Here is a 25,331-nt window from a genome sequence, read left to right as displayed (position 1 = left end):
ATTAAGGCACTGTGCGGAACGCAGATCTAGACAGATCTGATTGGCTTGATTCCAAGGCACTGGGACAGGTTTTGTAGCAGTAATAAAATTCTGATTTTTCCTCTGCAAGCTGAAATAAAAACAAAACATGAATGCTGGTTTTCCCAAGTTGGGTTTCCAGGGTAAAAAGCTGTGTCAAAATTTAATGTGCTTGACTTCTGTTTCCGCTGTGTAGATTTGTTAGAAGCTCAACAATATTTTTTGTGCATGAATTCAGATTTGAGTTTTCCGCAAAAATTAATTGTCGGTATAAAAATTTATTGACACATTAGATCGTTTGGCTAGGTTTAAGAGAAACCAACATGTTTTTAACAGTTTCAGTCTTGACATTTAATTCACATATCTTTTAGGTCCACTTTGAAGATTAAAAATATTTGTATATTTTTTAGGTTTGAATATATGAACTTATATAACAAAATTCGCTGAATTCCCTTTTTCAAAAATGGTGATTTTTCTCACATTTTTGCACTAGAAAATCTTTTTCAAATTTCAATATCCCTGAATTCAAAAACGAACCAAATCAAGTGACTTTGACATACAACATAGTCATCAAGACAATTTGATAATAAGCACTATATAATACAAAACATCACCTAATTTGCTCAAAATTGCAAAAAGCAAGGACTTTAGTCAGCTCAAATGGAAAAAAATGGTGGATGGATAAGCCCAGACGATAAGCAACCCTTGGACTATTAGATAGCCATTAGATTATTTGTAGCTCTTCTTCTACCCTAAGTTCTAATATGAACAATGATGAAAATTCATTTAAATCAAGCTATCATCAGTCGTATAAACTCCAAACCCCCATCAACATCTACTTCCAAATGATCTCTCTTCCAAGACTGATGTATAGTTAAGGACAGCATTCATTTGAAGCTAACAGAGTTTTATAGACATATCTTAAAATTAACATGTATTTAAACTACTCTTGCCAGTGTACATCAGTCAAAGTAGAATCAACTGAAATACAACCAAAAACAGCAGCAAGGACCAGGAGATATTAACAATTAAGGCACATTACCTTGAGTAATGTTGTATAAGTAATGACATTTGGTAGAAGTTCAGAGAATTAATTAATCTCTGCCCTTCTTCCTGCAAGGTTAGTACAAAAAATTTGTATTAAATGCAAGAATGCTTTGCAAAGATGTGTCTGCATTCCAGGTAGACTTAAAAACTCTGGATGGTATTTACTTCCATCAAACCTTCATCTCCTTCAGGAGCTCCATGGCAACCCCCATCTCCCTGGCCCTCACACTTGCCATGATTAGCGTATTATATGTAAATCTGTCTGGCTTTAGCCCTTGATTTGACATTTCCTTCCATAGTTTCAAAGCATCCAAGGGATTTTCAGACCTTGCATATCCCTGCATTGAAACTACATTTCTGAACTTAGCAACCCTAATCAAACATGTTGACTAGTTTTTCAGTTATTAACTTATTATGACCAAAATTTACAATTGCGTTTATACTTATTTCTTCATATGCTAAGAATGATTATAAGATGAATGCATCTCAGATATTTTTAACATAATTCTGATTAGCTGTGTTACAATCCCATGTGAAAAGTTTAAGACATACCTTGATAAAAAGATTATAAATGAAAATTGATGGACGCATTTGACTCAGTAGAGAACGATAGTGCATGAGAACTCCCCTAGCACGCTGCACATCCCCTGCACTAAATCCATGAAACCAAATATTACCCTCAAGATTCAGCCCATATCAGTAACTGGCTAATAGATTGCTGAACAGATATGTAATGTATAATGTTGACTCCAGATACACACGTGAGTTGACAACCACAAGCTATGGAACTTCATGTAATAGAAAATATGGATAAGTTGTAATCAAAGTAGGAGTAAGAAAGAACTAATATAATTTGAAGAGATAGAAAAGGCAATGAACCAAGACAAATATGCACATTAAGAAAAGAAATGAATTTAAATAAAAAACAATCTTCATGACGAGCCTTGTTGTTGCACAAAGTGTCTAGGCACCGCGACAACGCTCAGAGTAAGGGCTGTCACTCATAAATCCTTACTCACTCCGTTTAGACTCTCTCCTAGACAAGTCAAGGGGGGTAGTCCCTAGGTAAAGGGATGAAATAGCCTATGAAAAACAGACTCTATGAGATTTTAATGATGGACAACTTTGACAAAAGTAAACGAATCTCGATTAACTTAGATGAATAGATTAAGTGCTAATGTAACCAAGACACACGACCACGAGATAGAAACAATTATGGACCAATGCCTTTATGTTCAACTAACCAACCGCAAATTGAGTAAGAAAACAAGTTATCCAAAAAAAATTTCAATATGTGATGAATAATGACAATCATGAACAATCAATATAAACGCCCAGCATTGTATCATGCAAGATATTCCAGATTTAAAATGATCTTCATTTAATGGCCCAAATCTAGAACATTTAACCTTTTCCTATAGCCAATATGATTTAAAACGTTTATTGCACTTGACAATAGAGAAATATTAAAAAACGCATTTAATCACCCTATTAATGCTAAAGAACTTCAAATTTTAATTTTAATTATTCCTTAGGAACTTAATTTAATGTGAAAGATGGAGAAAACAAATCAAAGGGTCAATAAAATAGATTTTAATGGGCATAGGCCACATTAAAAATACTTAATGTGAAAGCACACAGTCCTTCAATTTATTTTATTCCAAATTCTAAAGTCACAAAAACAAAAATTAAAAAAAAAAAAAAAAAAAAATTTTAATATGTTTAAATTTTTTTGGATTTTTTTTAAATCTTTTTCAAATCTTTTAGTATTTTTATTTTTAAGTTTTAAATGAATTAAAATGTTTTAGATTTTTAGTTTTACTTTTATTTTTATTTTTTTAGGATTTTAGAATTTGAATAAAAAATATAATCAAAATCAAAATGAAATAATGAAGTCAAAAAAAAAAGAAAAAACAAAATCATTTTTTTTTAACTTCTAATTTTTTTTTAATTAATCAGACAAAAATAAAATAAAAAATAAAAAATTGAATTTAGAAATTAAAAGGGGGCTAACCTAAGTCAAACCATATGAGATTTTAAAAAAAATATATCCACTCTAACCCTAATCGTATGCATACATAACAAATAAAATAAAATCGAATGTGCTACCAAATCTAACCCTAACACACATGAAAAAAAAAAAACAAAAAAAAGAAAACGAGGAGTTTTGATGCTCGTTGTGCAGGTTAGACGGCTGAGAATGGACACGGGGAAGACTGCGAATGAGGATAATCAATGGAGCGGTGGATGGAGCTCACGCGGAGGAGGTGAATGCTGCGTACAACACGCAGTGGTGAGGAAGAGAGAATAGACTGCTATTTCTCTAGCCTGGGGCATTGATCCTACAGCTGCCAACTGATCTTCGACTTCCTGAAGATTCGATAGATAGGAACGTTATCAATGTGTTCTCATTCTGCATCTCACGGATCTCATTTTCTCCTCCAAGTACGTCTTCTCCTGCTCGGAATCCTTGACACATACCAACACTCACTCTCGGTCACATCTCTTTGGTCATCCCTTTGCCAACAATGTGACATACAACGTGATCCCTCACTCCGTCGAGGATCAACCACTTGGCCTTCGCCATCTCAGCCTTGTACTTCTTGAGCAGATCTGCATCGGCAGGTTCAGCTACCACACTATCGACATAGGCTTTGAGATCATGCTCATCTAGAAGGCAGGAGATCCTAGCCTTCCAGATCACATAGTTGGATGCTCCGTCCAACCGATCTTGATCTCTCAACCCATTGGCTGCCATTTCTACCAACAAAAGTCGAATTGCTCCCTCTCTCCTATGCGTCGCTACTAGGCTAGCCTACACAATCCTTGTTGGAGTTAGTATATTTGCTCCTCGCTACTGCTGCTGCAGCAGCAACTGACAAATAGAATTCCTTGGCTCAAAATTCACTGAGGAAGAAATTCCCTCAAAAAGTGTCTTCTTCCTTCTTCTGTCGCTTTTTGACCCAGCAAACGCTACAGAAAACTGTGTCCCACCTGAAGACTGCTCTACGTTGAATCTGTTGCTGCGCTGCTCCCTCTGCCACTGACAAATCACGAACTGGAAATCTTACCTCTCTGTCAACTCACTCAGAGAGAGATTTTCCTTGAGAATCTTGCCCTCCTAGCCTGGACTGCGCAATCCCTCTGGGGATTCGATCTGCTGCCTACGCAGCACTTCGATCTCCCTCCTCTTCAACGCTGGGCTCTTCTGGTCTGCTCTCTTGCTTCACCTGCGCTCTGATACCATGTGAAAATTTGGAGACCCAAATCCCTACTGCAGCAAACTGATATTACTTCTCCTACTTGTTAATTCATGCAAGTTATTTATTGTGTTACATTGTAAATATCGAAGTAAATACGACTGCAGCCTTCACTAATTAAATTATATGCAGAAACAAGAACTGAGCAAGAAGAAATAACACACACAAGTGACACCGTTGTTTTTGGACAAATGTCCCCGAAAAACCCAATGCGGGAAAACCGGTGCAACAGCTGAGGGTTTGTATTATTATGCAATAGTTTTTGAATACAATCTTTGGATGCCTTATTGGCTATCCGATACAGAGAATCTGACTGGCAGAGAAATTAGTGAGAAATACCTCACACTATCACTGGAGATTCAATATTGATCCAGGCTCTGGATGGCAAGCCCCACACTGCCTCTGCGTCAGCCTACGCAATTAGCGTCACAGCTACTAGGCTCTGCGTCACCCTTCTTGCTGGTCGATTTGCCTCTGGAACTTCGACTCTCTGCCCTTCCGGTCTCACACCCCGGCTTCTGGCTCTAGAACTCGACTCCAACAAATTTTGAATCTCCTCTCAGGCTCTGCGTTGCCTCAATGTGGCTCTACACTCTGCCCAGCGTGGCTCTACGCTACCTCTTCTGGATCTCTCTCTGCCTCCTTTGCAATGTATCCCCAGACCAAGAAACTCTCCAACTGAAAAAAATATCCCTGCCCTTCACTGCAAGAAATCTCTTCGATGACCTCTCTGACAATTCCTGCGCTCCTCTCTTGAGAAAATCAATCTTTGATCTCTCAGTCGATGTGTCTTCTGTGAAAATTTTTGAATCTACACATCAGAAATCCTACTGCAATCACTGGTTTATCATCTCCTACTTGTTTTTACATTCAACAAGTTATTTAATTATTTAAATAGCGATGAAAACACTATTGCAGACTACACACACATACAAATCATGAACTAAAATAGAACGAGACAAATACATAAGGGGCACCATTATTTTTGGACAAATGTCCCCAGAAAAACCCAATGTGGGAAAACTGGTGCAGCAGCTCTAAGGGTTTTCTATTATTAAGCAGTAGTTTTGAATACAACTCTGGATGCCCTCTCAGCAATCCAGTTACAGAGATAAAAATATACTAGCAGAAACCTAAGTGAGATTACCTCACTTCACCCAGCAAAATCTCTCCATTCTGGCAACTGGACTGGTTGTCCCTGGCTACAACTGCGTTGCCCCTTCGCAGTAGCTGCGTGGAGCACACTGGGACACTGTGCTGCCTCCTCTGCCTCCTGGAGCTCTGACGTCAGCCTTCTCGACTGATCCTGCTGCTCCCTAGCTGAATTCGGATTTCTGCTGGAGGGTGGCTCTACCCCAGCGCTAGAAATGCGTGGGCCCTTCCTAGCCCAATGTCAGTCTCCTTGGGTTTGCGCTGCCTCCTCTGGCGTCTCTTTGCCTCTCTGTTGTGTATTCGAGGTCCTAGAGAAGATCCTCCAACCTCAACTATCCCTGCCCCTCTGTTGCAACAGATCACTTGTTCGATTTTCTCAGCAAACCTCGCCCCAGAAAAATCGAACTGATTGATCTCTCAAGTGTATCTCCAACTAACCCTCAAGCCTCCTCTTATACTTTTCCTGTTGATGAATCAACGGTCAAGATTAAGTCCCTAATCAATGGCTAAGATTAAAACAGACTTGATCCTCATCACTTAGAAGTTTCTCACCCATATTCTTATTAATACCCATTAATATTTTTATTTTCCTAAGTTTAGACTTAAGAACCCATTAAAAATATTAATTATTTTAATAACTCCTCATCCGAGTGGAATTTCTCCAAACAATTTTTGGGTTCTGGAGATCTCATGTATTCTAGCCCCTCCACAAAATTTCAGAGCTAGAGCACATCCGATGCTACCCAAAATCAACATCTTCCAAATGCCCATTGAAGTCTTTCTTATAATCTTCTCGTTGAGTAATCAATGGCCCAGATTAAATTCTAATCAATGGCTCAGATCATATTGACTCGATCTCCGTCTTCTTCTTAAAGATTCACACCCAGTTTTATTAATACCCCTTAATTATTTTAATTTCCTAAGTTTAGACTTAGGCATCCATTAAAAATAATTAATTATTTTACTAAAACTGTCTCCATGTGGAATTTCCCAAAATGATTTCTGGGTATTCTGGAATACATGTGTCTTAATTAAAATAATTAATTATTTTAATAAAATTGTCTCCGGGTGGAATTTCCTAAAATGATTTCTGGGTATTCTGAAATACATTTGTCCTAGCCTCCCTCGTAGGTTTAGAGCACATCTGATGCTACTAAAAATCAACACCCCAAAGATGTTCAAATATTGTTCGACATTCACCTATTGGACGAGGAAGATGCACTTGGTTCACCATGCTCAGTCGGCCCCACGGTTGTACCATACACTTGCAGATGACCCAGGACTTGTATGTTGATGTGACATCACTTACACCATCCTTTGAGCCTTAACAGATGGTCTACAGGGATCTTCAATCTACTTGGAGACCCATGAGGTTACTTGTGTGCCCTCACATCCATTGGGAGCACCATAGGTTTATTATTTGGAGAACAAGGGGCCAACCCCTTGTCCACTACTTTTGGGAGTCCTATTCATCATTATGGCACTTATGGACTTCATCAAGCTTCTTATAAGGCCCAACAACATGTATTGTTGATCATTCGACCTCTTGAGAGGCTTATTCTTTTGTTTATGAGCTAGTTTGGTGGGCTTGTCACCAAAAGTTAGTTGTTTTGCACATTATTTTATTTTAGGGGCTAATGTAGGCCCAAGTAGCTAAATCAAACTCATTAGAAGTGTATAAATAGAAGTGATGAGGATTCATTTTAGCATCATCACTTGGATTTGGAACTAGTATCTCTTTAGAGATTTTTGCTATCCTTCTTGGAGGACGAATTTTTGGAGCATGGAATGAATTTTGATGTTTGGATAATTTTCATGTCTTGGAGCTTCTTGATGGCAAGTTTTTGGATGGTTGGATATATTCTTATACATGTAAGTACATTTTAATGCTATTCTTTCTTTCTAATTTTGTCACATACATTGTTGTTGGGATTTCGCTATACTAGGGCTTATTTGTTGCATCTCTTATGCGAAGTTGTGGAAATTTTGTTTCTGGATAGTGAATGCTTCATGTATTTGCCATGTATAATGAATGAATGTTCATATGGATGTTTCATTACTAAAATTCATCTTGACAAGCCATTTATCTTGCAAAACGAAGTATAAAGTCTTTGGAGTTGCTTTTGTTGTTGCCCTAGTGCCAAGCAAAGTTGTCTTTGAGGCCTCCTTGACCTAGAAAATTCAAAGGTCCATAGTCATAATTCTACCTAACTCCAATCTCCCCAAAGGATTAGGCACTGGTCCACCCAAAGGTGATCACCTTATACTTATTTTCCTTCTCCTATTTCCTCTTCTCTAGGTCTAGTCCTCTAGATCACTTAGGGCATCAATTATCTCACGATCTACACATCCAAATACTTCGATTTTGGGTCCACAACTGTGTTGGTGTGTCTTCAAGAAGCCCCCCAAATTTCATGACACTCCGACGGTGGGATCTTGATATATCACAAGCCCTAGCTTAAAGAACAATTCTTGCACTTGGTTCCCCTTATACTAGAAACCTCACTAGGATCCTTGCATTGCCTTCCATTGAAAATTCATTCCTTGATCCTTTTCCCTTCCCTAATTAGGTCAAGCATATCATTGGTTGCTAAATCCTATCCTCTTGACCTAACCTGGGTCCATTTGGTCCCGTGTGGTCCCATATCTTATCAAAGTCTACTCTTCAAAAACCACTTGGGAAACCAAGTTCCACAAGGATTTTAGGGTTTAGGAAGCTCCTTTACAAGTCACACTCTGTAAGCCAAGCCCTCAAATCCCTATTCCCCTATCCTAGAAAGCCTTGTACCTTACTTAAAAGGAAAGTAAGTCTCAATCTTAAGTCTCTCCTAGGAAAGGGTCATCAAAATCACTTCACATCCATCTTAGTTGATATATCCTTCATAAGTGATTCTTTATATATCGAGTCTCCTCCCATCGGTGAAAGTCCATAAAGTGTAGGAAGCTTTAGTTGTTGTGACAGTGGGCTTTAGCTTCATTGTTTCTCTTGACCTAGCAAGTACCCCTCTAGGATCCCTACTAGTTTGAGCAGTAACATAGCCTATGAGAACCAAATAGGCTACTAAGTCAACCCCCCCACCCTTGGAGTGATCACTCAAAAAGGGACTTGACAAGTTCGTTCAGGTTTGACGAACCTAAACACAAAATCTAAACATGGAACCTCAACAAATTCGAATTATGCAATGAAATCATGTGAAGAATCTGAGTGATTCTTCCTTATGATCAGCTAGGGTAGATTTGTTTCACCACCAAAACTGATTCTCTTAAGAGTTTTCCCCCCTACACGCACAAGCTACAAGAGGTCTCCAAATCGACTTGAGAAAATAATCAAGCATAATGAAAGAGTGAGCTCCAACCTCTTTTTATAACCTTTTTCCCTTTGACCGAATCTTTTGCTCAATTAAATAAAATGACAACTCTTCAATTATCACATCACCTATTTAATTTTGCGTTTTCTCCCAAGTGAAATTAAACAATTAAATCAATCGGTACCCCTTTTTACTGACTATAGCCTAGGGGAACCAAATAAGCTACTAATTCGACCCCCCCTGGAATGATCACTCGAAAAGGGGCATGACAATTTTGTTCAGGTTCAATGAAACTAAACACTAAATCTAAATGTGAAACCTCAACAAATTTGAAGTATGCCTAGCTACAAACAAAAACACCCTCACTCACTCTAGTTCTTTCCATCTTGGCACTATGCACCCATTCTTCAACGAACTCAAAGTATAGTTGGCTGCAAAAAGAAAAGAAAAAAACCTCACTATGATTCTTTTCACATGACATCTGCACTTAACCCAATCTTCAACGAACTCGAAGTATACTAGGCTACAGGGGAAAAAAATAAGCCTCGCTCACTTCGGTTCATTTTGACATGGCAACAAAAGCTAAATCATTCTTCAGCTCAAATCCATCAACCCTTTGTCTTTCTTCTCAACTCAAGGACAGCTCACAGTTACAATTTTCTTTACCATGAATTCATGGTGCATCGCACAAAGTGTTTCTTTATCTATCATGGTATCAATTTCGAGCAGGGAATCCTTTGTAAATCAATGTCGTCCAATCATTTTTTAATGTTTATATATGCTCAATTATTTCCAACTCTTTGCTAAATTATGTTGATATATATATCTATATGTATATGAAAAAAAAAAATCTCAATAATAAGTTTATGAGACATAGTCAATGATGTGGAGGTACCCATAGTAGATGTACTTAATGGAGGGAAAAGGAACCTCATTAACATAACTGGTTGACAGCCAACTTGGATTAATGATTTCTTGGAGGAATTGCTTTTGGCAATTTTGAAAGTAATCTTTCATCGTTGGAGTCAAAATGTCTGTTCGATACTGAGACCATAATAAATCACAAATTATGTGTTACTTGGCTATGCAAGAGTAAGTGGCATGTTAGACTTAAATTTATGGCCCTATAATTACATAAATGAGGATAAGGATGCATGAAACTATAAGCACTCAGTCAAGTGTTGATTAATCATCATTTGAAATTTGACCTCAGATCCTCCACACTTGCCAAAAAAGACTCCCTGTGAAATTATGTTAACTCTCCACAACTGATTTTGTTTAGCTCAAATTTATTATGGTTATTGAGTACACCATCTCTTATGGATACTTATTTATTTTTCCCAATTGGTATTGTATGTTTTAACTTACAGTGATGATCTACCTGAATTATATATCTTATACTCCATGTGATATCAAAGAGATGTATGTTATTCACAAATGATTAACATGTAAAGCATATATGAACACAAGAGATATCATATCCAATAAAACACTACCTGTTTCTAAAAAAGCATTCAATAGAGTCTGAATGAGCCACTCCAACAATTTTGGATGTCCTGGAGCTATGCCTCTCTCTATAGATTCCAGCAGTTCATATGCCTCATCAAGTCTTTGTGCTTCACAAAGGCCCTTTGCAAACACACAATTGCATTAGGTCTCCATATCATGCAATAAACTAATAAACAATTTTTATGTATGAAAGAAAGCCTTTGATAACGCTATCACTTAAATAAATGCATTTTAGGAGAAGAATTTCTTTTAACACTAAATTTGCCAACAAGTTAGCTCTTACAACTAATCCTTACAAAGTGCATTTCCTAGACAAATGGTATATGCAACAAGAAACGTTTAAGATGGTGATATCTTACCCCAATCAACATTTACTTGTCTTGTTAAAAACTACTGTGAAAGCAACTCTTGAGAAACAACCAAATACGAAAAACTGTGTTTCAAACTAGGTCACAAAGAACTAGAGCAAACGTAAACAAAAAAACATTTAAGATGGTAATATCTTACTCCCATCAACATTTCCTTGTCTTGTTAAAAATTACTGGGAAAGAATTTCTTGAGAAACATGAAAATATGAAAAACTATGTTTCAAACTAGGTCTCAAAGAACTAGAACCAAAATAAACAACAATCTCTTTTCAGGTGCCAATATGAATGGAAAATTTATGCTTATCGCATATTGAATCTAAAGGACGAAGTAAATTAGCTTCGATAGTTAGTAAACTCCATGAATCACATCACATAATTTGAAAGCTAATTGTTCAAACAAATAAAAATGAAGGCACTATATAATGATTGGTCTTATTAATGGATTACAAGGTGCAAGACATGGATAGCTGCAATAGACAATTAAGATCTATCTCCACAAGATGATTGCAAGTTGATAACTTCAGCCATATCATAGATATATCTTTTGCATGAAAATGCCAACTTCCATACGTAGAAATCTAAGTCGTCAAAAAGCAGTATCACAACTATGATCAACTATTAATAAGTTCACAAGGAGAAGCGCTAAAGAATATGCTTTAATCACCAGAGCCTTTCTATGTCAAGGAATATGCTTGTTAAGGAGATCTCGGTAACATAGATAAAATGCCTTCAATGATATCCCAAATATTACTTGCAATGATAAGCATGGAACAGATCTTCACCAAGCAATTAAGCAGCACCTGAACTGAGGTAAACTTGGGGTGAACAGTGTGACATCGTGTTTATGAAGGTTTTATGATTTGAAGAGCCCACTTATCCCCATTTTGCTCCAAGAAAAAATTAGCTTTGGTTGTGCAAGAGGGGAGATCTGACTCCCCTCAATCTTATGAAGAGGAATGTGCTGGCAATTTGGAGAATCTAACTCGACCACTTTAAAACCTTAGCTAATTCTCAACCTAAAAGGAATAATCAGAATAGGAATGAAGCCCTAGAGTTTGTGGGAAGAAGTCCCCAGAAAGTCACTACCAAGGAATCACAAGATAAAGCAATCATCTACTCTCAGAAATATTTCAGTGGTAAATTCACAGAAGACTGACCCCTGCCCAAAAGCCTAGAACTCTAGGTTTAAAAAATTTGGGTTCCAAAAGTTAAAGGAATAGTACAAACCTTTTCTGCAGATAGGGGTTTTATACTTTCATTTTTTTAAATATAGAGAAAGAAAGAAGAAAAGCATTACATCAATGTCCACGAGTGTCCAAAGTAAAAACAACAATCAGGAGGTGCCTAGAGCGTTTCCTAAAACAAGAAACATGAAATCAAAAACTTAATACGAGTGTAAAAAGCCAACAAACATTGAAAAAGTCTTTTTCTTTTTTACAAACAAAAAACAAGATAACCGCAAGTCAGATAATCAAACTGAGAATAAGATAGTCAGCCTGAAAGTAACAAAACCAGAACTCACATTATTGTAGTAAGCATCCACAACAGTACATGAGACAAAAGGAGACACTTCCTGAGAACAAGAAGTCACTAACCTCAGGCCTGAAATTCTCCAGAGCAGTACAAATACTGCACTTGGCCTGAACTGGTCTCTCAAGACTGCCTATAAAAAGATACTCTAGAAAAGTTTACAGTTCACTTATGGCATCAACTCCTACCAACCAAGATCAAACAAATTCTTGCACCAATCAAGATCTAGTACAACACTCCCCTTCAACCAAAATCTTACAAATTCTCCTACCAATAACAATAAATTTAAATCGATTCCACCAAAAATAGTGTTACTAAATGGGATTATAAGTTATTACAAAAAATTCCCACTTCCCAACACTGCTTGCCCTGGTGCAACGAGAACACTGAGTGAGAGAGAATAGTTGTGCCTTCCCAAGATGTTATCTTTGTAGGTGATCATCAAAGCAAGTGAGCGAGAAAACAAGAAAGCAAGAACACAGATCCTAGTTCAACAGAGGAGATTGATCCATAGAAGATTGTTCCACATAAGCCTGAGTATGCAAACAGCAGAAGGAATGCCTTCGAGCATTTGCACAATTGATGGCTCATAAGCCTCTGCACGTTTAGATTAAAGGGATAAAGACATTTTACATACGTAAACTACAGGGACTATAGATTCATCAGGATCCTCTTATCTCCACCATAGTTAAGCTATAAATAGAGAGATAATTGCCATTTTAAAGGTTCTGACTTTTACTAAGGCTGATAGAATATGTTCTTCTTATCTATGTATGGTGTAATACCTAAGTCGCGTGATCTAGTCAGATGCAAGGATAAGGCCTAGATGTAACCCATGTTCCTGAGTAATAACAGGGGGTTACCTAACTGTTAAACCTATATTTTCATTGTTTTCTATTATATGGATGATATTTGCATTCTAGTGTACTCTGCTTAAGAATTGCTTCCTTCCTAATTAAATATATGCAAGTTAAGGGTAACTAGTGGAAACTGCACTTCCCTCATTTCCAATGCACTGCACACAAATTTATTAGCTTCTGGTTACTCCAAAAGTGTTTACACCATGTGTTGCGGTGATTCAATAGATTTGCAGTACATCACATACGATTATCCCTATTGCCACAAAATCTAGCAGGCCTAGTGCAAAGCTCCACTAGGCAGAACTAGACCTTAGGGCAACAATGGAAAGGGTTTCCATTGTCACCTTAGCAATCTTTCTCCTGCTCTCTAGTGGTATTTAACCACAAGTGAGGCTTCTCCAAACTCACCTAAAGGATATTCAGTGATGATGGCTCAAGTTGATTGATATGAGGTTTACTAATATAGTACCAGTGCAGCCTAGAAGGCCTAAGTATTCTATGACAAAGTCCAAGTACTCTATTCCTAGACCAATTAGAGGGCTGTTATAAATAAGGGTTTTGCAGATTTTCAATGATAAGGTAAACGATATCATATAACAGCCAAGAGAAAAGGACTTCCAATGAATAATCAACAAAGGAGGCAAGGCCTTCAAATAGACAGCAAGGTTTTAGGGTCTTTAATGGGGTTTTATGGCTGAAAACATGCATAAACAGCAAACAAAAGATGACATCAGCCCTGAAGAGGAGGGTTCAACATGCAATAATGCTAGATTTTTCTTTTAAATTTATTATTAATGTGTTTCCTACTTTAAGAACAATAAAACATCAAACAAAAATTTATCTTTCAGCAATTATTCACATAAAACCCTAGCCCTAACTTTAGGTATCTAGGAAAATGGAAAAAGAACGAGAAATTTAATTATAAGAAGGATAATCAACACAATTATGATTTGTGTCTTGTCCTAAAAGGGCTAAATGGAATCTTCTAGCGCAAAGTTCAATGAGAACGACCTTGTTGGAGTAAAGTGGGGGTGACTAGGGCATCCACTTTAAAACCCTAGTGATTTTCCTTGTGAGGGGAGAATTTAAATTTAAGAAATGCACACTTGGAATGGTTGCAAAGAGAAAATTTCTGCATGTTATAAAGGAGCAAGATTTCAACATAGATTTAGCATTTAATCATGGCAAAAAATAGAAACCCTACTACACAAATACAATATGCAAAATATAGAAAATAGGCATTAAACTTACAAAATTCTCCAATAGAAACACTTCATTCAATCCTAGGAAAACATCTCCATGCAAAAATCCATCTCCAAGAGAACTCACACCATAAAAAGATCACATTTCAGCCCAAGTAGAAACAAGAGACTAATTCACACTCTTTGGAAGAGAAGAGTGAATGAATGTGTGATGATGAAAAGTGGAGTGAGGCTTCCTCTATTTATATGAGGACTAACTTGCCTTATTTCCACTAATTTTACAAGCAAAGCCCTAAAACAAGTTTGTTTGAGTGCTTCATAATTGTAAGGTTTAGAAGAGAAGAATGAATGAATGTGCAATGATGAAAAGTGGAGTAAGGTTTCCTCTATTTGTATGAGGACTAACTTGCCTTATTTCCACTAATTTTACAGGCAAAGCCCTGGAACAAGTTTTTTTGAGTGTTCAACAAGTGTGAGGTTACAAGCCAACCTCAATATAGCTCAAAAACATAACAATAAATGCCAAAAATCCCACACGTGTGGGGAAATTATGTCCTTCACTATGATGTCATCCTCCATAAATGCCCAATATGCCACAAGCAAGTGACAAATGGATCATGAGTGCTTCGTACTCCAAGGAAAGGCTCAAAGTGCAACGGGTATGCCTCCAATACCATGACATCATCACCATTGTACCCTACATCACCCTTCTATGGGAAAATGGGGTGACATGGCACCATCATGCTCTATCTACCATTGATCTGCAAGCCCTTCCTTATCATCTCAAGGATTACCATCATCATCTGGGCTCCAGAACAAGCAACACCATCAAACAATTTCAAAGCCAGCCTAGGGGTGTCTTGGGTCCATCTGGGCACATCATCAATAAATCCAACACCAAACCATCAATGGCTCGACATTTCAATATCTGGGGGCACTCGTGGGAGTCAAGTACCATGCGCAACCATCTCATAGCCCAACACCCATCTCTGGAGGGGCAACACTGCAACATCAAGGTCAAAAATGCTCTCTAGATGAGGTACAACAACCTCTAGAGAGTTGTTGAATGGGATGAGGATCAAGTCTCAAGGGATCTCCACCGTTGTGATAACACCACCGGGAAATACCCTTTCAAGATCAAGTGAAATCAACAATCATTAGGGACAATAACCATAAATGCATCATAGTGGACCATACCTAAACCTAGGGACACAAGCATACTTCACACAAAACTTATCTTCAAATGTTTAACTAGATCAAGACATGTAAACAAGCTACCTCACTTATATTAGTGACGATTAGGTCAGCAACCCTATTAGGTGTTTCTAGACCCCAAGGGCATCATCCAGGTGATCAAGTTTGGACTGAAGCAATTTAAACCCTTTTGTTTAAACATGGTCCAACGAAGGTTGTTTGAGGAAGGACCCCTTATGAAGTTTAGTTGGAAGGAAACCTAAGGTAACCAACTTCAATTTTTGTGGTTGTTTGGCATATGCACATGTTCCAAATACAAATAGAGGCTAAAAGTAGAAAATGTGTATTTATTAGGCATAGCACTGAATTGAATGCATACAAGTTAAATGATCAAATGAATAGAAAGGTTGTTATAAGTAGAGATGAACATATGATGAGAAACTCCACATGTGCATACATTAGAATTGAAAGGTGAAGCTTTGCAAGATAATAATGAAGAGCTTGAATTCCAAAGTCTCATCACATAAAGGAAGCACAAAAGAGAAGAGGACAAAGAAGCAAAAGAAAAAAAAAGTAGAGATGGAGTTGTAAGTACAAGATGGAAGTTACTATAAGAACAATGAAATTCAATTTCATGAAAGACCAAAATGGCTCTATCAAGCTCTTCAAAATCCAAAGCTAGATGAGATACAACAAGTTGAGAGAAGAACAAGGTCAAAATCACGACAATAGGTGAATCTTGCTTTGATGAGTGAAGTTGTACATTCTTATGGTCCACTTTTTTTAAATAAAAAAAACTATAAACAAGAACAAAAAGATGCAATACAAATAGACTATCATGCTTTGATGAAAAACAACACTTGGGAAGTTAGCTTAATTACCCCAACTAAGAAACCAATAGGCTATAAATGGGTATATCACACAAGGTTCAAACCTAAAGGTTCTATTATTAAATATAAAGCCAAATTAGTTGCAAAAGGATATGCACAAAAAGAAGGAATCAATTATGAAGAAATGTTTGCTCCTACTACAAAATTAATCACAACTAGAATTTTGTTAGCTCGTTCAACGCAAATTGGATAGCTAGTACACTGAATGGACACTAAAAGTGCATTCCTAAATGGAGATTTGCAAGGTGTATATGGAGCAAAATGGAGGAATTGCAATTGAAGAAAAAGAAAATTTAGTACGTAAGTTCGTGAATGCTTGAGCATAATATGAAAAGATTGATTAGTATTTTAAATCACAAAGTTTCAAGAGAAGCTATTATGATCCTAACTTGTATATCATAGAAAAAGGTGAAAATATTATCATTATGGTTGTATATATTGATGACTTAATAATTACATGTAGCAATGATGACTTGATTCAGAAAGAAAAATAGTCTTTGCAAATTATTTGATAATATCAACACAAGTTGCCTAGATCATGGTGACAGCTTGTAGAGGATGGATCTATTGAGCTACAATACCACCCCATAGAGAACGAAACTGCAAACATTTTCACCATGTCTCTGGGTCCTAAGAAATATCTAAAATTCTATGATAACCTTGGTGTAGTTAGTAAATTGACCATTAAGGGACTATGTTAAAGTAAATATCATAATATAATGGTCAATTAGATATTACACATAGGCATTAATAATATTACTTGGACTTTAGGTTATTTTATGTTTTCATGCTTTATTTTTAATTTTTCTTTTTTTTTGGCGGGGGGGCGTTCTATCCCACATTCATAAAGTGGATTGACTCAACTAGCTTGTAAATCTTATAAAAAAGTTTTTGCTTTCTCATTATGAATGCAATCTTCGTTTTCTTTAAGTGTTTTTGTTATCATTATAGAAGCTTTTTACTTTTGTGGTATATGTTCTTGGAGGTCACTTGCATCAAGGGCATTTGAATGGCTGAAATGATGTTGGTAAATTTTTCCTAATTAAGAAGATAGTTTTTTTTATTAAGAAGACATTTATTGTGGCTCATTCCCCTCTTATTTATCTTTGTGTCTATGCAGTTCCTTTAATAAGGAGACTTTAATTGTAGCCCAAACCCCTCTTATTTATTTGTGTGGCTATGGTTGGTAATATAATCTAGCATCCTTTATCTTATGTCAAGATTGTTGCTATGTTTATGAAGATTGTTGGTATGTTTATGTTGTCAATTTGTAGACATACTTTCATACATGCCTTTTTGGTTTTCCTCATCAAGGATTCCTACAAGTAATTTTCTATATTTGTGGGAAGCGAGATAAATGGTTTGTAGATCCTTTATTCAAGCTATGTTCACCTTCAATCACATAGATATTTCCCTTGATAATTGATTTTTGCCTGCACTTGGTCAATGGACTTGACACTAGTCTTGATCCTCCCATCACCTTTTTAAACCTATTCTACAATTCTTTGCTTTGCTAAAGCCACTTTTCATATTCACCTTGAGTTCAATTGCTTAATCTTTAGCAATCCTAAGTTAGGGAAGGCCCCTTTGTGCTGGAGGAGAGCCAGCCAAAGAGTGGAGAAGAGGTATCGAAGTGACAATGGGTAGTGTTCCTAAGTTTACTTGAGGTTGCATTTTGTGGTTAGGACTTTGTACACATTCTGAACGCAGGTTTGAGAGGTAACATGGACCAGATTGATAATGAGATCACTACACCTACCAATCTAAAATTGTCGACCATGCATTAAAAGCAGGAGGCCAAGGCAAAGAGAATTATTCTTGATTTAATGAAAGACCATTTGATCACTCACATTGCAAATAAGAAGACCAATAAAGAGATGTGCGATGCTTTTGTTGGATTATACCAAAATGTGAGTATCACTAGGAAGATGCTCCTACGAAACAAGGTTTCAACCATCCACACGAGTAATAAAAATACAATGGTTAACTAACTAGATAGGATCATAAAGTTGAAAGACTAACTGGTTTCCATAGGGATAAAAGTGGAGGATGCAAAGTTCGTTCCCATTGTGTTGAATGGGTTTTCTTCATCTTGGAAACCCTTTGTCCAAGGTGTTTGTGCTCATGAGAATTCACCTGCTTTTGATAAACTTTGGAATGACTTTGTGAAAGAAGAGATAAGGTTAGAACCTTGCTCAATAAAGCAAAGACAAGTAGACAACCTATCCCTAGGAAATTTAGACAATTTGTTGAGATTTGTAGCTTGGGAGGTACTCCAAACCCTAGGCTAGAGGGTTGTGGAGGAATTGGCTTCATAAGGTCACTTGTGGGCTAAGAACCCAAGCTTGGGGTTTTGTACCCAAAGGTGTGGGGCCAAAACCATGAGGAGATTTGATGACATGGCACTTGGAGATGATAGTGCACCCTTAGAGGAGCAAGGGGAAACTTCAAGCACCAAGAGAGCCCATGTAGTTTGAGAGAAAATAATTTTTGAATATTTGTGAGAGTGATTTTGTCTACAAATTCAAGTCAGCCTTAGCTTAAGTGACCACACTTGATGAGTTAGATGGGAGGAGAGGAGGAGCCTCATTCCTCACCATCCAAGAGCAACACATCACAAGGTTTCTCTCTGATCTAGCCGCAAACCTGAAACAGCCTCAGCGAAGGAGAAAAGGGAGTTCGATTGGTGCCTTTTCAAAACTGTTATAAGGGCCGAGTACATCAGGAGCAGGGTTGAGGTCAAGGAGAGAATATTTGGCAGATTTGTGCATGGTTTAGGGCTATATTCTATCTCTGTTTGGGCCACAGAAACTTCAATGAGGATTGTAGCTAGACGGCACACCTTTTGGGAGGGTTGAGAGGCCTAGAAACAGGCCTAATCTAAGTCACAACTTCAGGAAAGGACAGCATTGTTTGTGGAGGCTTGGAAAGAGGAACAAAAGCAGGTTTTGGAGCTAATTAGGAGGATTGTTGTAACCTTAACCATACTTAGGAATTGTACAACAATCAAGGACAAGAGGACCAGCAAAGCATTAGAGAATAAGGTATGTCTATCCTCTTGTTGTGATGATTGTTTGCTAGAGGATGGAGTCCTAGTTTGGACAAAATTGGAAGGTCATCCTAAGGCTCTAAGGAGGGCAGCAAGTGGATGATCTTAATAGCCCTAGATCAGTTGACAAGAAGGACTTTGGAAATTGTATAAAAGGTGAAGATTTGTGTAAGCTTAGAACTGATCCTTGAAGGGCAAAGAAAGGTGGTCAAGGTGAGCAAATTACATCAACCCAAGTTCATTGTTGGAGAAGGACTTTTGACAGTGATAAGAGGCAACCCTCCATGCCCTAAGTGTGTCTTCATCGGGCAACACAGGAAGGCACTAGTGGGAAGAAGTCCCTAAGAGTTGTGTCCTTGAAGGACTAAGGAGCAGCTAGTGGGCAAGAAGTCCCAAAGGAGTTGAGGACCAACAGTGGGCAGTTGAGAGTTGTTCACAAACGGAGTTGTGAACAACTCGATAGGAGTCTCTATGTGTTGATGCGTTGAAGGACTAACAATCAGCTAGAGAGCAGTTGGAGTCGTGTTCAGTGACCTAATGGAGTTGGTTCATTGATAGAGGCAGGTTGGAGTTGCTGCAGATCGGAGCCGAAGGACCAAGCAGATGTGTTCAGGGTACGTGGACTGAAAGGGTTGTGTGTGGCCACCATCAGCAAGTAGGTCAGGTTGTATCTTGTTTAGGGTAGATTGGTTGTCGAAGGACCGACACCAAACCCTAGTTGTATATCTTTGTATCAATGGATGTATGAGGGCCATTATCCCTAGTATGGGAGCCCTAGACCGTTGTATTACAGTTTGTTAATATAACAAAGTTGGGCAATTAAAAATTGTAAAAAGTTGTCTATATTTGTGCACGTGTTGATTTACAGTTGTTTATATTTCGCTATGCAAATTAGTTTGTTGTGATACTTGGATTGGTAGCATCAGAGATTCTAAGATTTGAACTAGACTCCAGTATCGTGGAAAAACAACAGTTGAAATGTACAAGAACCACAGAATCAACAAGCCCTCATCAAGAGGATGAGGAAGAAAACAAGAAAGGACACAACAAGGGTAGAAAGAACAATCAAGCCAAGGTAAGATAGATTTGAGTAATGTTAAATGTTTTAGGTGTCACCAAAAGGGGCATTGTGCCAGCAAATACCCAAAGAAGACAAAAAGGAAGGCCAAGTAATAGAAACAAATTGTAAGGGGTGCAAGTACTATAATAGGGATGGATGAGATAGAAACTTATTATCCTAGCTTATGAACACCTTCTCCATGGTCTCTTGTTTATCTTCCAACATTGTGTTAGTTTACTTCCAACACTGTCAAGTGTTGGTTGGTACATGGACAATGGGGCATTCAAACATATGACAAGAAACTCATCAGCAAGATTCAAGAACAAGAGGGAGGAATGAGTGTGGAGTTGATTGATGATGTTACTTATGCTTTGAAAGGATTTGGTTCCATTTCTTTCCAAATACCATCAGGTGATGTTCTTGAGTTTAATGGAGTTTTCTTTATCCCTGGTTTGAAGAAAACACTTCTTTAAATTTATTGTATGACATATTTTCAATATGAAGTTGCATTTGAAGGACAACAATGCACTATCAGTGATTGTAACCTAGCAAGCTTGAGGATTTTAGCTAGATGCATGTGAGATGGTGACCTTTACAGGTTACTTGTTGATTCTATGGTTATTGTACATGTCAACAAGAAGTTAGGTAAGCCTTCTAGTTTGAGAAGCCACATGAAGAGCATATATCGTGGGGTGCCATGGAGATAGGTTCAAAACCTATTGTGGAATCAATAAATGATTCCAAACCTGCAGTTGATGGAGTGTTGAAGAGTACAACAACAAGGTTGTTGGATTCTCTTAAAAAGAGGGGGTTGACCTTGATGAGATTCTTGCTCCAATGACCAAGGATTCGCTCGAAAGAAGGGAGTTGACCTTGTTGAGGGTTTTGCTTCAACTTCCATAGGTTTTAAGGTGCATGAGTGAGATACCCACATTTATAGTTTGTAAGAGGTCATGTGTGAGCATTTGTTTGCACTAGGAGCTTGGTATTTCAAGATCAATGAACTTACTTGTGTAGATTTTTATCTTTGTGATTTTGATAGATCTAATCCACTTGTCTCGATGTTGTAAAGAGATGTTATCATCTTCATAGGAAGTCTTGAACGACTCATAATGTGATGCCTAGATATTTTGGCCCGTGAAGTTGAAATGAAGGATGTTGGAATTTAGCAAGTTGTTGATGGTCCAAGGTTACGTTTCTTCAGATTTCCAAAAGCAACTTATAGTTAAACTTCTACGACTTATAGGATCTACATTCCATTACAACAAAACATTGTGGTGAGCTGAGATCTAAAGTTTGATGAGAATGCATAGTCCTTTAAAACATAGGTGTTTCTTTTAGTGACTAAAGGGAATGAGGAGCTTGCTATTCCATAATCTAATTCATAGGTAATAGAAGAGTCAAATCCAATTGTGGTCAAGTAGACCTGTTTCACAAGCCCATCATGATTTGATGGCGAAGTTGACATGTTTCATAAGCTTGTCACCATTCAAACTTCACATAGACATGTTTCACCCTTCATGGGTCATCTCGCCTAGCTAGCAGGTCAACTTACCTACACAAGTCAGGCATCATGTGAATGGGTCCAAGAACATTTCCTAAAAGAAATTAGGGGCATAGATTTCCCTAATCACAATGGCTTAGACAACGGGTCTTTCTAAAGGTTGTATACCAACTACATTTCATTGTAATACCACCATATAAGGAAGGGCATGCATACCCAAGTTCAACCGTGTTAAATTCTCCTAATACCAGCCCAGATTTATTTTCTTATGACAATTATTTATTCTCAGCAATTTATTTAATTAACCAAATAAATTATGAATTATCAAAAAATAAAATCACCGGTATTTTAACCTCTAAAAATATATGTAGCAGAAACAAAAATTTGGAGAGATCAATCACACATTACAACAGATAAATATCCACAACAATTCTTTATCATTTATTAATCTAGAAAATTAGGGTTTTCGACCCACGAAGAATTACAAGGAAAAATACATTTTCTAGAACTTGTAACTTTGGCCCCCGCTAGATGAATTTGGCCCAAGGAATACGACCACCTAAAAATCAACCTGTGAAGGAATTCGACCACCTGGAAATCGACCTCTAAAACGAATTCAGCCTAGAGAAATTCAGGCCCAATATTTGCTAGCAAATCGGCCATGCACCTTCCCTATGAGCTGCCACTACGCCTCGAGAAATTCAACCTCTAGCAAATCGACTTCTCCAATTAAATCGACCTCTCTCTCTCTCTTTAGCAACTCGACCCTACAATCTCCACAACTTGGCCTCCTCAAATCCTCCTATACTCCTCCTCTGCGCTTCAATCCACCGAGCCACTCGCACTAGAGAAGATCGCTTTCTCTTGTTGTGTCTCCTCTCTTGTGTCTTCACCTCTTCCTTAGACTTCTTTCTCTAATCTTCATTAAGCCTAGATTGCAAACCCTAATCTCCCTTCTAGAAGATTTTTAGATCAATGGTTGAGATCATTTCTAAGTCACTTGAAATTTTATTTATCCTTGGAAAATGACATAACAGTCCACAATAATTAATTAACTTTAGTTATTGTATTTTCCTAAGTTTAAACTTCGGAAAGAAGACATAAATGACTTCCTCCACCAAGCAAGCACCTAAAGAGGAAATAAATCATCTTCCACATGCTGAGACACCAAGCCTATGCAGAAGACCTTCCGAAGCTACCATAACATTCCGAAGCATTGCCAAATAAAAACAAAAAAAAAAAAATTAGTTTGGGTCAAATTAGATAATCAGGTAACTAGATAAGCAGTAGCTCACATCATGTTGCAGTGTAAAATGGGTAGCCTGTACTAAGAATCCTGAAAATAGAAAATTTGACAGTTAACATGTGAAACAAAGGTACCTTAATAAGTATTCCGAAAGTGATGTTATCAACACCACAACTCCCTGGCTTTAACATGTCGTGAAAAGCAAGAAGAGCACGATCCACATCTTTGCAGTGCACGCACCCGGACAACACTGCATTCATAACAATCCTGTTCACCTTCCCAAACTGCTCCTTTGCTTCCTTTACCTCCTTAAATACCTTTAAACCATGCATCCCAGCCATGTTTAACATCATATTCAAACAGAATAATCAATCTCTGCATACTGAATTACCCTTTAAGTCCAAATTTTGAGTCACGTATATTTAAATAAAGCGATTCTTAAAGCAATGTATATCAAATCTTAGTTGCTTCCATACCAGACCACTTAAAAATTGTGTGGATGACTTTCAGAGAGAATGAGAATGAATTTTACCAGAATTTTCAGGTTTGAATCCTGCCAAAGGCAGGAACATGGAGGATTGTTAAAAGAAGCCAAAACTTACTTGGTCAAGCTGCTTCCTCTTGGCCAGCTCCATTACCCTTCGAGTCAGCTTGCGAAGCGCTGTTTCGTCATGCTTCCTTTTCCTCGGTCGATATCTTGTGCCGGGATTAATTATTATTGATTTCAACTGTTTTAAATCTTCTTGGTCTTGGTATGAACAGCAAATTCTCCATTGATCGAAACAGTTTAACTTTAATGGTTGAAGTGGAGGACTTTGCTGAATCTCGAACTCGGGGCCAAAATTTCCAGAAGAAATGGAAGGGCACTCGACAGGCCCAGGGATGCGTAGTCCTGCCACAAGCTGCATCTCTGGGAGGAGATGGAAAGCTAACTGATGCAGCGAGGACGTGCACCGCTGCTCATCCCTTTGGTACAAAGTGAAATTGGATAAGTAGAATCTTTCCAATTTGTTATATTCTATGTGATCCTAATTTGAAATTTGATGTGTTATATTGCATTGTCGGTTTTATTTCTCGAGGGATAGTAGCCATCTCCATGTATTTATTATTATTATTACATTGGCAATGCATTCGTTCAAATTGTGGTTAGTGATATTGTTAACGACCAACGTGTTTTTTTATTTAAGTGAACGTTATTTATCAATGTATTTTTATTTTTTTTATAAAAATTATTTGGGGGAGGGGGGAAATGATATCATTTGCATTTTATAAAGTATGTTTTGGCAAGTGATAAGTTTAGATTTTAGAAAGTATGTTTTTGTTGAGTGATAAGTTTAGATTTTAATAATGGTATCATTGTAATAAATTTAAAAGTTTGTTGTTAATTGGTCATATGTTTCAAAGATTTTAGAGTTTATTCTAGATATCAAAATAAGGGGAAGTATTCGAGAGAGTGTTTTTTGAATACTTAATTTGAAAAAAATTGTATTTATTTAAAAAAAATTGGAATATACTTATTTTGCAATCCATTGATTCTTATATTATTAATAGTGGCATTGTTTGTTTCAATACTTGCATTGGTGGAAGGATTGTTGTATTATTAAGACTTATATGTGGTCATGGTTGCTATCTTTCTTAGCATGTTCCTTTGAGAACCTTCATTAGAATAAGGATCACAGTATTATTGGGACTTGTTGCCCTCCAACAAACTACCTCAAAGATACAATTATATGGGTGTGATTTGTTGTTCCTTTGATGAGAGTCTTTCCCATCAACCTAGACCTGTTTCTCCATCCCATTAATTGCATATACGCACTTATCAGTTTTCAGGTATTCACTGGTATATCAGTGCTTCTTCCTTATGCTCTTGATCTCAAATGTGCTAAATGATGCCTCAATCTAAAGTCAGTATGGTTTTCATTATGTGGTTCCTTACTTAGAAGTGATGTTGAGGTTTTGACGTGTATGTGAAGTGTTCTTAGCATTAAATGGATAATTTATCACTCGTAACTAAATAAAGATGTTAACTCGTTACTATATTTAACCATGTTGGGACTTAATTACTTTTGGAGAAGTGTGCCTTAATCCAGGCCACTAGCTACTACTAGGAAGTCAAGGTGGGTAGTATAGTCAT

General features: G+C 37.3%; 1 protein-coding gene across 1 annotated transcript; it reads right to left on the bottom strand.

Moving 5' to 3' along the window:
• Nucleotides 1-1,056: 1,056 nt before the first annotated feature.
• LOC149240777 (pentatricopeptide repeat-containing protein At5g10690-like) lies at nt 1,057-24,217 on the bottom strand. The gene is made up of 6 exons (XM_089370309.1): nt 23,800-24,217; nt 23,332-23,514; nt 10,282-10,414; nt 1,618-1,712; nt 1,242-1,403; nt 1,057-1,131 (listed from the first exon to the last, which is right to left on the bottom strand). Exons 1-6 carry the CDS (start codon nt 24,103-24,105, stop codon nt 1,057-1,059), a joined length of 954 nt encoding a protein of 317 aa, XP_089226435.1. The 5' UTR covers nt 24,106-24,217.
• Nucleotides 24,218-25,331: the final 1,114 nt, after the last annotated feature.

This window comes from Pinus tabuliformis, chromosome 8 (assembly GCF_031772625.1).
Source record: "Pinus tabuliformis cultivar Carrire ecotype Pingquan chromosome 8, CPIR1, whole genome shotgun sequence".
Taxonomy (NCBI): Eukaryota; Viridiplantae; Streptophyta; class Pinopsida; order Pinales; family Pinaceae; genus Pinus; species Pinus tabuliformis.
This window is presented reverse-complemented; position numbering and strand designations above follow the sequence as displayed.

What these genes read in the sequence shown, in the direction of transcription:
- LOC149240777 (XM_089370309.1), bottom strand. Translation starts at nt 24,105, where the DNA reads ATGCAGCTTGTGGCAGGACTACGCATCCCTGGGCCTGTCGAGTGCCCT. An exon ending in CTTTCGGAATACTTATTAAG is followed by an intron (nt 10,415 to 23,331) that starts GTACCTTTGTTT and finishes GTGTTTGCAAAG; the next exon opens with GGCCTTTGTGAAGCACAAAG. An exon ending in TTTATAATCTTTTTATCAAG is followed by an intron (nt 1,404 to 1,617) that starts GTATGTCTTAAA and finishes GTTTCAATGCAG; the next exon opens with GGATATGCAAGGTCTGAAAA.